Source organism: Oncorhynchus clarkii, chromosome 12, assembly GCF_045791955.1.
Source record: "Oncorhynchus clarkii lewisi isolate Uvic-CL-2024 chromosome 12, UVic_Ocla_1.0, whole genome shotgun sequence".
In the NCBI taxonomy this organism is placed as follows: domain Eukaryota; kingdom Metazoa; phylum Chordata; class Actinopteri; order Salmoniformes; family Salmonidae; genus Oncorhynchus; species Oncorhynchus clarkii.
Window position 1 is genome coordinate 10,057,563 of NC_092158.1, and position 15,213 is coordinate 10,072,775.

General features: G+C 47.0%; 1 protein-coding gene across 9 annotated transcripts in view; it reads left to right on the top strand.

The window, feature by feature from the left end:
* Positions 1 to 15,213, top strand: part of LOC139422690 (probable E3 ubiquitin-protein ligase HERC1) — a 111,945-nt gene that overhangs the window by 39,043 nt on the left and 57,689 nt on the right. For 7 of the 9 annotated variants that reach the window (XM_071173902.1, XM_071173903.1, XM_071173894.1 and 4 more), the window contains exons 24-38: positions 4,041 to 4,251; positions 4,358 to 4,655; positions 4,882 to 5,000; positions 5,213 to 5,469; positions 6,119 to 6,322; positions 8,035 to 8,155; positions 8,483 to 8,723; positions 9,110 to 9,276; positions 9,532 to 9,693; positions 9,869 to 9,966; positions 10,916 to 11,014; positions 11,429 to 11,596; positions 12,122 to 12,361; positions 12,538 to 12,621; positions 12,785 to 13,013. In XM_071173902.1, the coding sequence (XP_071030003.1) occupies positions 4,041 to 4,251; positions 4,358 to 4,655; positions 4,882 to 5,000; positions 5,213 to 5,469; positions 6,119 to 6,322; positions 8,035 to 8,155; positions 8,483 to 8,723; positions 9,110 to 9,276; positions 9,532 to 9,693; positions 9,869 to 9,966; positions 10,916 to 11,014; positions 11,429 to 11,596; positions 12,122 to 12,361; positions 12,538 to 12,621; positions 12,785 to 13,013 (2,698 nt within the window). The remainder of the gene's footprint in view (positions 1 to 4,040; positions 4,252 to 4,357; positions 4,656 to 4,881; positions 5,001 to 5,212; positions 5,470 to 6,118; positions 6,323 to 8,034; positions 8,156 to 8,482; positions 8,724 to 9,109; positions 9,277 to 9,531; positions 9,694 to 9,868; positions 9,967 to 10,915; positions 11,015 to 11,428; positions 11,597 to 12,121; positions 12,362 to 12,537; positions 12,622 to 12,784; positions 13,014 to 15,213) is intronic. The other 2 variants (XM_071173898.1, XM_071173899.1) reach the window with 1 other exon arrangement.

The window sequence follows — 15,213 nt, forward strand, 5'->3', positions numbered from 1 at the left end:
TCTGTACCGTAATACCCTGTATATAGTCTCCACATTGACTCTGTACCGGTACCCCCTGTATATAGCCTCCACATTGACTCTGTACCGTAATACCCTGTATATAGTCTCCACATTGACACTGTACCGGTACCTCCTGTATATAGCCTCCACATTGACTCTGTACCGTAATACCCTGTATATAGTCTCCACATTGACACTGTACCGGTACCTCCTGTATATAGTCTCCACATTGACTCTGTACCGGTACCTCCTGTATATAGCCTCCACATTGACTCTGTACCGGTACCTCCTGTATATAGTCTCCACATTGACTCTGTACCGGTACCTCCTGTATATAGTCTCCACATTGACTCTGTACCGGTACCTCCTGTATATAGTCTCCACATTGACTCTGTACCAGTACCCCCTGTATATATCCTCCACATTGACTCTGTACCGGTACCTCCTGTATATAGTCTCCACATTGACTCTGTACCAGTACCTCCTGTATACAGCCTCCACATTGACACTGTACCGGTACCTCCTGTATATAGTCTCCACATTGACTCTGTACCGGTACCTCCTGTATATAGCCTCCACGTTGACACTGTACCGGTACCCCCTGTATATAGCCTCCACATTGACTCTGTACTGGTACCTCCTGTATATAGCCTCCACATTGACACTGTACCGGTACCTCCTGTATATAGCCTCCACATTGACTCTGTACTGGTACCTCCTGTATATAGTCTCCACATTGACACTGTACCGGTACCTCCTGTATATAGTCTCCACATTGACACTGTACCGGTACCTCCTGTATATAGTCTCCACATTGACGCTGTACTGGTACCTCCTGTATATAGTCTCCACATTGACTCTGTACTGGTACCTCCTGTATATAGTCTCCACATTGACTCTGTACTGGTACCTCCTGTATATAGTCTCCACATTGACTCTGTACTGGTACCTCCTGTATATAGTCTCCACATTGACACTGTACCGGTACCTCCTGTATATAGCCTCCACATTGACACTGTACCGGTACCTCCTGTATATAGTCTCCACATTGACTCTGTACTGGTACCTCCTGTATATAGTCTCCACATTGACACTGTACCGGTACCTCCTGTATATAGTCTCCACATTGACTCTGTACCGGTACCTCCTGTATATAGTCTCCACATTGACTCTGTACCGGTACCTCCTGTATATAGCCTCCACATTGACTCTGTACCGGTACCTCCTGTATATAGTCTCCACATTGACACTGTACCGGTACCTCCTGTATATAGTCTCCACATTGACACTGTACCGGTACCTCCTGTATATAGTCTCCACATTGACACTGTACCGGTACCTCCTGTATATAGTCTCCACATTGACACTGTACCGGTACCTCCTGTATATAGTCTCCACATTGACACTGTACCGGTACCTCCTGTATATAGTCTCCACATTGACACTGTACCGGTACCTCCTGTATATAGTCTCCACATTGACACTGTACCGGTACCTCCTGTATATAGCCTCCACATTGACTCTGTACCAGTACCCCCTGTATATAGCCTCCACATTGACTCTGTACCGGTACCTCCTGTATATAGTCTCCACATTGACTCTGTACCGTAATACCCTGTATATAGTCTCCACATTGACTCTGTACCGGTACCCCCTGTATATAGCCTCCACATTGACTCTGTACCGTAATACCCTGTATATAGTCTCCACATTGACACTGTACTGGTACCTCCTGTATATAGTCTCCACATTGACTCTGTACTGGTACCTCCTGTATATAGTCTCCACATTGACACTGTACCGGTACCTCCTGTATATAGCCTCCACATTGACTCTGTACCAGTACCCCCTGTATATAGCCTCCACATTGACTCTGTACCGGTACCTCCTGTATATAGTCTCCACATTGACTCTGTACCGTAATACCCTGTATATAGCCTCCACATTGACTCTGTACCAGTACCCCCTGTATATAGCCTCCACATTGACTCTGTACCGGTACCTCCTGTATATAGTCTCACTATTGTTATTTTTGTTATTGTACTGCTGCACTTGAACTACTTGTTACTTTTATTTCTTATTCATATTTTTGTAACTGCATTATTGGTTAGGGGCTTGTAAGCAAGCGTTTCACTACAAGGTGAAATGTGACTATTAACATTTGATTTGACTTAATGTCAAGACAGTTTTCTGAATGATTTCTCCATTCAACCTGAAGAGCTAACCTGAAGAGCTGTCTCGTACCGTCTCTCATGTTACTGTCTCATGCTGTCTCTCATGTCACTGTCTCATACTGTCTCATGTTACTGTCTCGTACTGTCTCTCATGTTACTGTCTCATGCTGTCTCTCATGTTACTGTCTCATGCTGTCTCTCATGTTACTGTCTCATGCTGTCTCTCATGTTACTGTCTCATGCTGTCTCTCATGTTACTGTCTCATGCTGTCTCTCATGTTACTGTCTCATGCTGTCTCTCATGTCACTGTCTCATACTGTCTCATGTTACTGTCTCATGCTGTGTCTCATGTTACTGTCTCATGTCACTGTCTCATGCTGTCTCTCATGTTACTGTCTCATGCTGTGTCTCATGTTACTGTCTCATGCTGTCTCATGTTACTGTCTCATGCTGTCTCATGTCTCTGTCTCATGCTGTCTCTCATGTTACTGTCTCATGCTGTGTCTCATGTTACTGTCTCATGCTGTGTCTCATGTTACTGTCTCATGCTGTGTCTCATGTTACTGTCTCATGCTGTGTCTCACGTTACTGTCTCATGCTGTGTCTCATGTTACTGTCTCATGCTGTGTCTCATGTTACTGTCTCATGCTGTGTCTCATGTTACTGTCTCATGCTGTGTCTCATGTTACTGTCTCATGCTGTGTCTCATGTTACTGTCTCATGCTGTGTCTCATGTTACTGTCTCATGCTGTCTCTCATGTTACTGTCTCATGCTGTCTCTCATGTTACTGTCTCATGCTGTCTCTCATGTTACTGTCTCATGCTGTCTCTCATGTTACTGTCTCATGCTGTCTCTCATGTTACTGTCTCATGCTGTCTCTCATGTTACTGTCTCATGCTGTCTCTCATGTCACTGTCTCATACTGTCTCTCATGTTACTGTCTCATGCTGTGTCTCATGTTACTGTCTCATGTCACTGTCTCATGCTGTCTCTCATGTTACTGTCTCATGCTGTGTCTCATGTTACTGTCTCATGCTGTCTCATGTTACTGTCTCATGCTGTCTCATGTCACTGTCTCATGCTGTCTCTCATGTCTCTGTCTCATGCTGTCTCTCATGTTACTGTCTCATGCTGTGTCTCATGTTACTGTCTCATGCTGTGTCTCATGTTACTGTCTCATGCTGTGTCTCATGTTACTGTCTCATGCTGTGTCTCACGTTACTGTCTCATGCTGTGTCTCATGTTACTGTCTCATGCTGTGTCTCATGTTACTGTCTCATGCTGTGTCTCATGTTACTGTCTCATGCTGTGTCTCATGTTACTGTCTCATGCTGTGTCTCATGTTACTGTCTCATGCTGTGTCTCATGTTACTGTCTCATGCTGTGTCTCATGTTACTGTCTCATGCTGTCTCTCATGTTACTGTCTCATGCTGTCTCTCATGTCACTGTCTCATGCTGTCTCATGTCACTGTCTCATGCTGTCTCTCATGTCACTGTCTCATGCTGTCTCTCATGTCACTGTCTCATGCTGTCTCATGTCACTGTCTCATGCTGTCTCATGTCACTGTCTCATACTGTCTCTCATGTTACTGTCTCATGCTGTCTCATGTTACTGTCTCATGCTGTCTCTCATGTTACTGTCTCATGCTATGTCTCATGTCACTGTCTCATGCTGTCTCATACTGTCTCTCATGTCACTGTCTCATGTCACTGTCTCATGCTGTCTCTCATGTCACTGTCTCATGCTGTCTCTCGTGTCACTGTCTCATGCTGTCTCATGTCACTGTCTCATCCTGTCTCATACTGTCTCTCATGTCACTGTCTCATGTCACTGTCTCATGCTGTCTCTTCTATTCCTTCCAGAGTCCCAGTGGGCAGGACCGGCAGGAACCGGGTCCCTCTGGTAGGGAGCAGCAGGCGGACCGGGGGAAAGATCAGGACCCTGAGCTGGGGGGTCACAGTGGAGGTCACGGGACTCACCAGGGAGGGCAGTTCCTCCCCACGACTGCAGAACACAACCAGGAGGAGGGGCCAGAGGAGGACACACCCAGCATCAGCAGTATGTACCTGCCGGGTAAACTGGGCCATGTCCTTGGTCTTTGTTTGTCGCATGATGATTTTGAAGTGTAGTACACACACACTCTCCTACCTAAATCTCCCCATCCCTGTTTGCCAAATAGAGGTCCTCCAGTGCTTCCTGGCCACGCGGGAGGCCATGCAGCTACAGCAGAACGAGACTGTCTACGAGTCTTCCGGGACCTCCACCCTCCCCAGCAGCACAGAGAGCCCCGGTACCCCAGAAAGAGAGCCCCCTAACACGCAGGGCTGGGAGCGGCGGAGGGGGTCTGAAGAGGGCATGTCATTCCCTGTAGCCTGCCACCTGGTTGTGTCCCGCTGTGTGTTTCTCCTCTTGGGGGTCCGGCCCGCGTGGCAGGAACAGAGTGAAGAGACAGGGCAGGCGGAGAGCACTGGAGCCAGGTGAGTGGGTCTGTGGATGGGGGGGAAGGAGTCGGGTGTGTGTCGTGGGTGGGGTTGTGGGTTTGGGCATTGGTGTCAATGTGTGTGTGGGGGTTGTGGGGTTGTGTGTTTGGGCATTGGTGTCAATCTGTGTGTGTGTGTGTGTGTGTGTGTGTATTTCAGTACATTAGCCCTAGTATTCATTGTTTTTTTAATCTACTATAAATTACTGGTCTGCTTTCTACAGGAAATCAACTTCATCTACAGATTCTCTACTCAGCCCAAAGGCCGAACAGAGCAGATTCACCTTGGGCAGTAGAAAACCATCTGCAGGCCAGTCCAGAAACTCCTTCAAGAATAGAATGGGTACTAAATCACTCACTGAATATGATCTAACTATCAATCCAGGAAGTACAGTCACACACCATAGAAGGTGGAATGAGAGGTCTAGACCCAGTTTCTGTAAAGCACTTTGTGACAACTGAGGATGTAGAAAGGGCTTTATAACCACATTTGATTGATTGATTGATGGATGAGAGGTCAACTATTATAACCCCTGACATCTGACCCTCCATCAGGTCTACCACTGTGTTCCCTGGGCATCATGAAGGATGCGTGGGAGCGGCTACGCCAGTGCATCAGCCCCACCACCAGCTCCATGTGCCAGGGCGGGGCGGGCAGCTCGTCCAGCGTGCTCAGCCAGGTCTTTCACTTCCTGTGTGGGAGCCTGCTCCGTCCGACCCCACCCTCCTCGTTACTGGAGAGAGAGGCAGGCAGCCAGGCAGACCCCAAGGCCATCACATTGGCCATGTACCAACAACAGCAGAGGGCAGAGGTAAGTATTTATAAAAATCGATACAGTTACACATCGCAATATTATTTTGTTGACAATATTATTATTGATATTTGTCTGCAAGTAAACAATTAGTAAAATATAATAAATAAAACTACTGTGGGCAGCGTTTGCTAGAGCTAGGTCGGGTTTACCAACGCCACTATTTCTCATCTCAATGCTTGTTTTCCATCTTGTTTATAAATAGCGAGCTAATATGTTTTCAGCACTCTTAATTCCATGGCTGATCAAAACGCCATGCTCCATCTTGTTTCTCTGCAGCAGACTTAGTGAGCAATTAAATTGTAATAAATACAAATTGCAGTATTGTACCGAAAAAAAAACATAGAATTGTGAGAAATGCAATATATATCGGTACCTCAGTATTTTTTATATATCATAAGGTCCCTGGCAATTCCCAGCCCTAGAAACGAAATACCTTATTTTACGTGACTGTGCTTAGTGGAGGGGCTATTCTCCCTGCTGCAGCATTGTAGAATCATTATCAAAGACTTGAATGTAAGGATATTTATTTATTTTAACAATTTATTGAGAGCACATTCTCTTTTACAAAACAACCGTAGTCGTCCGTTCGTTCAACATGGAGGGTTACAATAATGTTAGTAAAACACAATGATTCTCTTGTGCTCAGGTCCGTCTAGAGGCGTTGTGCCAGATCTCTTCCTTCCTGTCTGAGATGGAGGAGAAGAGTAGTGGTTCAGGCTCCTCTCCTCCCTTGCGGTTCCCTGGCTTGTTACAATCTGTTCAACTGCAGTTCCTGTCGGGCTGCTTTGGACTGGGGACACCTATCACAGGCTGCCAGTCTGGAGACAACGACCAGATGTACCACTACACTGTGAGTTAGACCAGATGAACCACTACACTGTGAGTTAGACCAGATGAACCACTACACTGTGAGTTAGACCAGATGAACCACTACACTGTGAGTTAGACCAGATGAACCACTACACTGTGAGTTAGACCAGATGAACCACTACACTGTGAGTTAGACCAGATGAACCACTACACTGTGAGTTAGACCAGATGAACCAGTACACTGTGAGTTAGACCAGATGAACCACTACACTGTGAGTTAGACCAGATGAACCACTACACTGTGAGTTAGACCAGACGAACCACTACACTGTGAGTTAGACCAGATGAACCGCTACACTGTGAGTTAGACCAGATGAACCGCTACACTGTGAGTTAGACCAGATGAACCGCTACACTGTGAGTTAGACCAGATGAACCACTACACTGTGAGTTAGACCAGATGAACCACTACACTGTGAGTTAGACCAGACGAACCACTACACTGTGAGTTAGACCAGATGAACCACTACACTGTGAGTTAGACCAGACGAACCACTACACTGTGAGTTAGACCAGATGAACCACTACACTAAGTTAGACCAGATGAACCACTACACTGTGAGGTAGACCAGATGAACCACTACACTGTGAGTTAGACCAGATGAACCACTACACTGTGAGTTAGACCAGATGAACCACTACACTGTGAGTTAGACCAGATGAACCACTACACTGTGAGTTAGACCAGATGAACCAGTACACTGAGTTAGACCAGATGAACCACTACACTGTGAGTTAGACCAGATGAACCACTACACTGTGAGTTAGACCAGACGAACCACTACACTGTGAGTTAGACCAGATGAACCGCTACACTGTGAGTTAGACCAGATGAACCGCTACACTGTGAGTTAGACCAGATGAACCGCTACACTGTGAGTTAGACCAGATGAACCACTACACTGTGAGTTAGACCAGATGAACCACTACACTGTGAGTTAGACCAGACGAACCACTACACTGTGAGTTAGACCAGATGAACCACTACACTGTGAGTTAGACCAGACGAACCACTACACTGTGAGTTAGACCAGATGAACCACTACACTAAGTTAGACCAGATGAACCACTACACTGTGAGGTAGACCAGATGAACCACTACACTGTGAGTTAGACCAGATGAACCACTACACTGTGAGTTAGACCAGATGAACCACTACACTGTGAGTTAGACCAGATGAACCACTACACTGTAAATTCAGTTACGTATCATCACTGCACAGGGACACGCACCATAGTAGTAAATAGTAATTACTTGAGCAAACACAAACAAGCTGGGGCGGCAGGTAGTCTAGTGGTTAGAGTTGGACCAGTAACCGAAAGGTTGCTGGATCGAATCCCAGAGCTGTCAAGGTAAAAATCTGTCGTTCTGCCCCTGAACAAGGCAGTTAACCCACTGTTCCTAGGCCCCCACTGTAAATAAGAATTTGTTCTTAACTGACTTGCCTAGTTAAATAAAGCTAAAATAAATAAAATGCATTTTAAAAAGTTGACGCTGGTAATATGAACAATGCGTTACGGAAGGGGACCCATCACATGTAGAAAAGTAGGTCTTTCCTGTGTGCTGACAAGAACGACACTCACTGGCACGCGCTAAATACTGCTGAGATCTAGTTCTGCCGGGTGACAATCGCCATTTCAAGTTGATCGTGTAGTATTTTAATGTTACGCCGATTGTATTTCTGTCCCCAGTCTGGGACCCAGTCGGCGTCTATGTTTACCCAGAGAGAGCTGCAGTCTGCTGCCCACACCCTCTACCAGCAGGTGGTCCGAGTCCTGAGACAGAAGGTCCTCACGGAGAGGGAACAGACAGGTTGGGGTCCAACTATATTATAGAACACATTTACTTTAGACTGGTTCAAGATCTGTTTGTTTCCGTGTAGCCAACTCTTTTGGCCATTGGCAAGACGGCACAAACAGATCTGGCTACAGTAACATGACCCCAGGGTCTGCTTCCATACATTCATAAATCCATCCCTGACAGGGATGTCCCCTTGCCTGATCCCAGATATGTTTGTGATGTCTTACCATCTCGGTCATAGGAGTTGCCTCCACGGCATAAACAGGTCTGGGATCAGGCTAGCAGTGTGTCCACCCAGACTTGAACTCTTTTGTTTTGTATTCCCTCTCTCTTTCTCAGGCTCCTACCAGCCTCTGCTGTTGGCCACAGTGTTTGCCTTGAATTTCCACTACCAGCCAGTAGATCTGGTGGTGGTCTGTAAGTCTGGCATCCTGGAGATCCTGTCGTTGCTGACAGACAGCACGTGTGTTCTGATGAACCAGCGCTGGCTGGTAGCCTCTGTGTCAGGAAGCATGCTGCTGAATGGAGCCGTAAAACTGGCCTGTGCCCGGCTACTGCAGATACTGGCCATCGCTGCTAGGTGAGTAGACTCGACAGGAACGAGGAAAGGAAATAGGAAAGGAACTAGGACGCCAGGTGACAAATGCTGCCGAGTGGAGGTATCGAGCTGGCATGCTGGAGATGCTGGCCAACGCTGATCGTTATATAGCTGCCTTGTTTAGTGCACAACAGCAGGATATGACATCTAGGATACTTAGAATCCCACCAGATGTATTTATTTAACCAGCGACCTTCTAGTTGCAGACCTGGCTTCTCTAACCTCTAGACTGCCTAACTGATGTCCACCGTGTGTGTGTGTGTGTGTGTGTGTGTGTGTGTGTGTGTGTGTGTGTGTGTGTGTGTGTGTGTGTGTGTGTGTGTGTGTGTGTGTGTGTGTGTGTGTGTGTTTTTTTTTCTGTCCCCCAGTTCGTGTGAGGACTCCCTGCCTCTGGACGTGTCTCAGGCCCTGCTGGATGTGATGCGTGAGCAGCTCCAGAGTCTGCTACACATGGTCCACCAGCAGGAGGCGCTGGAGAACACGGCAACAGAGGAAGCAGACCAGGACACCTCCACCAAGAGGATCCGGATAGAGGGTGAGGCAACGTTAGAGGAGAAAATACTTACTTGTACTTAGGCCTTTAAATTCCATGGCCACATAGGGGGAGATTACCTATTTGTCGCGTAGAGTAGACCGGTTATGACTTTAATGTGTGTTTGTTCTGAGTTTTAAAAAAACAAGTATTTACTGTTCCTTATGAACGCCATTGTTGTGGCCCAGTATGAGATGTTAGCTGGAGTGGACATAATGTCAGGTGGGATGAACCTTCACAGTTTACATTTCTCTGTAGGGATGGAGATGGTGCGGAGCAGTAGGGTCATTGAGTCTCAGCTCGCTGACTTCTTGGTATTCCTGAGGCGTATCCTGTCGCTAAGGGTGACCAAGAGAGTCTCTGCCTTCATCAAGTGGATCGATCCACTCATGACCATCATCTCACACAAGTGCTCTTCTGGTAAGGGCTGAACGCAGTCAACAACACTGTTTTTGTTTCTCTTTACACTGCGGAAAATTGTAATTCAGAAGATTGTGGGGATGTGTCATGTCTCTGCACGTGTATCACCTTTTAAAATGTTTATCAAATATAACTTGATCAGCTGCTTGAAATGGAGATGTGATCTTTCTATTAGGTTCTCCACGATTCCGGAACTTGAGAACCAAACTGTTAGCCTTCCACATTCTGGAAGGTCTGTTACCGGCCTGTTCTGATACAGCACAGATTGAACAGGTGAGAGCACCGATTAGTCTACTGTCTCTGTCTGTCTGAGACCACAGATTAGTCTACTGTCTCTGTCTGAGACCACAGAATATTCTACTGTCTCCGTGTGTCTGAGACCACAGAGTAGTCTACTGTCTCTGTCTGTCTGAGACCACAGAGTAGTCTACTGTCTCTGTCTGTCTGAGACCACAGAGTAGTCTACTGTCTGTCTGAGACCACAGAGTAGTCTACTGTCTGTCTGAGACCACAGAGTAGTCTACTGTCTCTGTCTGTCTGAGACCACAGAGTAGTCTACTGTCTCTGTCTGTCTGAGACCACAGAGTAGTCTACTGTCTGTCTGAGACCACAGAGTAGTCTACTGTCTGTCTGAGACCACAGAGTATTCTACTGTCTGTCTGAGATCACGGAGTATTCTACGGTCTGTCTGAGACCACAGAGTATTCTACTGTCTGTCTGAGACCACAGAGTATTCTACGGTCTGTCTGAGACCACAGAGTATTCTACTGTCTGTCTGAGACCACAGAGTATTCTACGGTCTGTCTGAGACCACAGAGTATTCTACGGTCTGTCTGAGACCACAGAGTATTCTACTGTCTGTCTGAGACCACAGAGTATTCTACTGTCTGTCTGAGACCACAGAGTATTCTACGGTCTGTCTGAGACCACAGAGTATTCTACTGTCTGTCTGAGACCACAGAGTAGTCTACTGTCTCTGTCTGTCTGAGACCACAGAGTAGTCTACTGTCTGTCTGAGACCACAGAGTAGTCTACTGTCTCTGTCTGTCTGAGACCACAGAGTAGTCTACTGTCTCTGTCTGATAAAGACCACAGAGTAGTCTACTGTCTCTGTCTGTCTGAGACCACAGAGTAGTCTACTGTCTGTCTGTACTTACCAGTTATAAAGCATGGAACTTACTTGTTTTCTCCTCTTCCATTTTCCCCTCCCTCCCCTTTTCAGATAGTTGATCAGCTGTTTGGGCTTCTCTCAGTGTGTATGTGGGAGGAGCCTTTAGCTGTGAAGAAGAACCAAGAGAAAACAGCAGAGAGCTCCAACAGGGTATTCACAGTTACAATATCATGGACATTTAAATTAACTTGGTGTGGTGTTTGTTGAGTTTGAGTAATGTGGTCCTGTGTATCTCAGTTGGTAGCTTAATGGTCATGGGTCATGAACTTACTATAAGGTCGTGGGTTAGGAACCTACTGTAAGGTCGTGGGTTAGGAACCTACTGTAAGGTCGTGGGTTAGGAACCTACTGTAAGGTTGTGGGTTAGGAACCTACTGTAAGGTTGTGGGTTAGGAACGTACTGTAAGGTCGCGGGTTAGGAACGTACTGTGAGGTCGTGGGTTAGGAACGTCTCTAAGGTCATGGGTTAGGAACGTCTCTAAGGTCGTGGGTTAGGAACCTACTCTAAGTCACTTAGGATAAAAGCGTATGCTAAATGGTATACATGTTCATGCTTTGTTCCAGGACCCAGGAAGTGAAGATGAGTCTATTCCTATTGGAGACTTCTCCTTTGACCCCTACAAGCTGATCTGCTGCTCGTTGGAGAGCGGCAACGTCCTGTCTCATGGATCAGGAGGGAAGGGGTACGGCCTCGCCACCACAGCCATCAACTCCGGCTGCTTCATATGGAAGGTAAGGGGGGAGGTATTAAAGTACTTACTTATTTAATGAGTAAAATGTACAGGATCGCTAATCTTGATCGTACTGAGTAGTAGTATTTTAGGATTCAAGGTGAGGCACAGAATCGCTAATCAAAAATCTAATCAAATTTGATTTGTCAGATGCACAGAATACAACATGTGTAAACCTTACTGTGAAATGCTGACTTAAAAGCTCTTAACCAACAATGCTTTAAGAAAAAAAGTAACAAAAAATTAAAGAGCAGCAGTAAAATAACAATAGCGAGGCTATATACAGGGGGTACCGGTACAGAGTCAATGTGGAGACTATATACAGGGGGTACTGGTACAGAGTCAATGTGCGGGGCCACAGGTTAGTCTAGGTAATCTTGATCATACTGAGTAGAAGTATTAAGGATGCAATGTGATTTGTAGATAAGTGATTCTGTACAGTTTGACTACAATGTCAATGATTAAATCATGAAATCGGGCAGCATTGTATCCTCCTAATTCCACTTCTTCATCACCCCTTCTCCAGTTCAACATCACCAAGGAGAACAAAGGGAACGAGGGCACTTGTATCGGAGTGTCTCGCTGGCCCATCCGGGACTACAACCACCGCACCACCACAGACATGTGGCTGTACCGGGCCTACAGCGGTAGTCTGTACCATGGAGGGGAGCTGGGCCGGGCCCTGCCATCTTTCACTCAGGGAGACACCATCACCTGCATCCTGGACATGGAGGCTAGAACCATCTCTTTTGCCAAGAACAACAAGGTCTGTATACTTTACAGCCTGGGGAGGAAGGGAATTAAATTCAGTTTATTATTATTAATTATTATGATACAATAAAATACTTTTATTGTCGATTTCCATGACATTTGTTGCTGGCAGGCATAGGATATTCGTCTGAATATCATTAGGACATGCCTAATATTGTGTCTTGTTGACAGGAGCCTAAGTTGGCTTTTGAAGGTGTGGAGGCCACGGAGTTGTACCCTTGTGTGTTATTCTACAGCAGCAACCCTGGAGAGAAGGTGTGTGTGTGTGTGTGTGTGTGTGTGTGTCTTTAATTGGCTCTTTTAATAGAAGGTAGATGTCTATGTAACATTTTGAAGTTACTAAGTTACAAGTATAATGCTATCAGTCTGCTTTCAATGGACTAAAGTAGGACTCACCACTACCCTGCTCTACCCCTAGGTGGCGCTGTGTGACCTCCAGATGAGAGGCATGCCCAGTGACCTGCTGCCTGGCGAACCACTGTGTTCCCCCCGCACCACAGTACTGCTGGAGGCCACGGTGCAGCTCCTCCGCAGGCTGCACCAGTGTGACGGCTACTGGACACAACACATCAACCAGCACATGCAGAGCCGGCTGGAGCTCATAGGACCGCTCATGAAGGAGGGAGGCCTGGGGACCGTCAAACATGGTCAGCCACTGGGCGCACACACTATAGCAGTATGATACATTTAGCTTTCTAGTCATTTAGCAGACGCTCTTATCCAGAGTGACTTAGTTAGTACATTCATCTTAAAATAGCGAGGTGGGACAACTACATATCACAGGCATAGAAAGTACATTTTTCATCAATAACGTATCTATCTATCAAATTCTGGTTGTTATTTTTTTATTTGAGGGAGGGGGTCACGATGAGGAGGATTATTTAAGATACTGTTTGAAGAGGTAGGGTTTCAGATGTTTTTGGGAAGATGGGCAGAGACTGTGCTGTCCTAGCTTCAGGGGGAAGCTGGTTCCAAGATTGGGCTGCCGGGACAGAGAAGAGCTTGGACTGGGCTGGAGGGTCAAGAGACCTGAGGTGGCAGAACGGAATGCTCAGGTTGGGGTGTAGGGTTTGAGCTTAGTCTGAAGGTAGGGAGGGGCAGGTCCTCTCGTTGTTCTGTCGGTAAGCACCACGGTCTTGGTTGTGTGGAGTGTGCGCAGGAACGAGGTTACAGAACCTGGGAAGGTTGAAAATCAAGAGCGCTGCAGCGTTCTGGATCAGTTTCAGGGTTTGATGGCGCAAGCTGGGAGCCCAGCCAACAGCGAGTTTCAGTAGTCCAGACGGGAGAAGAAAAATGCCTGGATTAGGAACCTGTGCCACTTCCTGTGAGAGGTAGGGTCGTACGCTACGGATATTCCTCTTCCTGTGTGAGGTAGGGTCGTACTATACTGACGTTGTAGAGCATGAACGAGTCACTCCTTTGATGTTTGCAGAGAACGACAGGGTGTTGTCCAGGGTTACGTCAATGTTCTTTGCACTCTGGGAGGGTGACACTGGAGTTGTCAACCGTGATGGAGAGGTATTTGAGCGAGAAGGCATTCCCCCCCCCGAGGAAGAGCAGTTCCGACATCCAAGTTGGGTGTCAGCAGGAGAAAAATATTTAAGTGTCACCCGCATAACAATGATAGAGACCATGTGAGGATATGACTGACTTGGTGTATAGAGAGAAGTGAAGAGGGACTAGAACCGAGCCCTGGGGGACACCAGTAGTGAGAGTACGTGGGGCAGACACAGATCCTCTCCATGTCACCTGGTAGGAGAGACCTGCTAGGTTGGATGCAATACAGGAGTGTGCAGAGCCTGAGACGCCCAGCCCTAAGAGGGTGGAGAGGAGGATCTGATGGTTCAGGGTGTTGAAGGCAACGTATAGATGTAGGAGGATGAGAGGAGAGAAAGTCAGCTTTGGCAGTGCGGAGAGCCTCCGTGACAAAGAGCAGTCTCAGTTTAGTGACCCGTCTTGAAGCCTGACTGGTTAGGGTCAAGAAGATCATTCTGAGATGAAAGTTGTTCAGAGACAGCACCCTCAAGTGTTTTGGAAAGAAAAGGATACAGGTCTATAGTTGACGTCAGAGTGTTGGTTTCTTGAGGGGACGCAGTGCCAGTGGTGAGGGATGAGTTGATGAGGGAATTCAGGAATGGGAGAAGGTCTCCAGAGATAGTCTGGAGAAGGGAGGATGGCAGGTTGTCTGGAGGCCAGACCTCACTAGTCAAGAGAGAGAGGGGAGAAAGAGGTCAAGGCTTAGGGTAGTTCTGTGTGAGTTGAGGCCAGTGGACTCAGTAGACTGAGTAGCGGATGTCTGGAGGGGGTGGAAGATTAAGGTAGGAGGAGAAAGTAGAAAATAGTTTCCTAGGGTTAGAGGCAGAAGCTTGACATGTAGTGATAGAAAGTGGCTTTAGCAGGAGATCCAGAGGAAGAGAAGGTAGAGAGAAGGGACTGAAAGGATTATCGGTCTTCTGGAAGTTTAGTTTTCCTCCATTTCTACTTCTACCCTCCATTTTTGCTCAGCTACCCGCAGCCCTGTTCTGTAAGCTCGCAATCAGTCACTCAGCCATGGAGCAGGAGGGGAGGCCCGAGCCAACCTGGAGGAAAGGGGACAGTGCCAATCATGGGATGAGGAGAAGTGTCGAAGAGGCAGAATCAGGAGACAGGAGGGAGAAGGATTTAGCAGAAGGGAGAGATGATAGAAGAGGAAAGAGTAGTGGGAGAGAGAGAATATTGCGTCCGCACACGACCATCTGGGTAGCGGCTGAGTGGTCAGCATTGGAGGAAAGGGAGAGAAAAGGAAATCAAAGTAGTGATCAGAGACCTGGAGAGGCGTTGCATTGAGATTAGTAGGCGAGCAGCCTC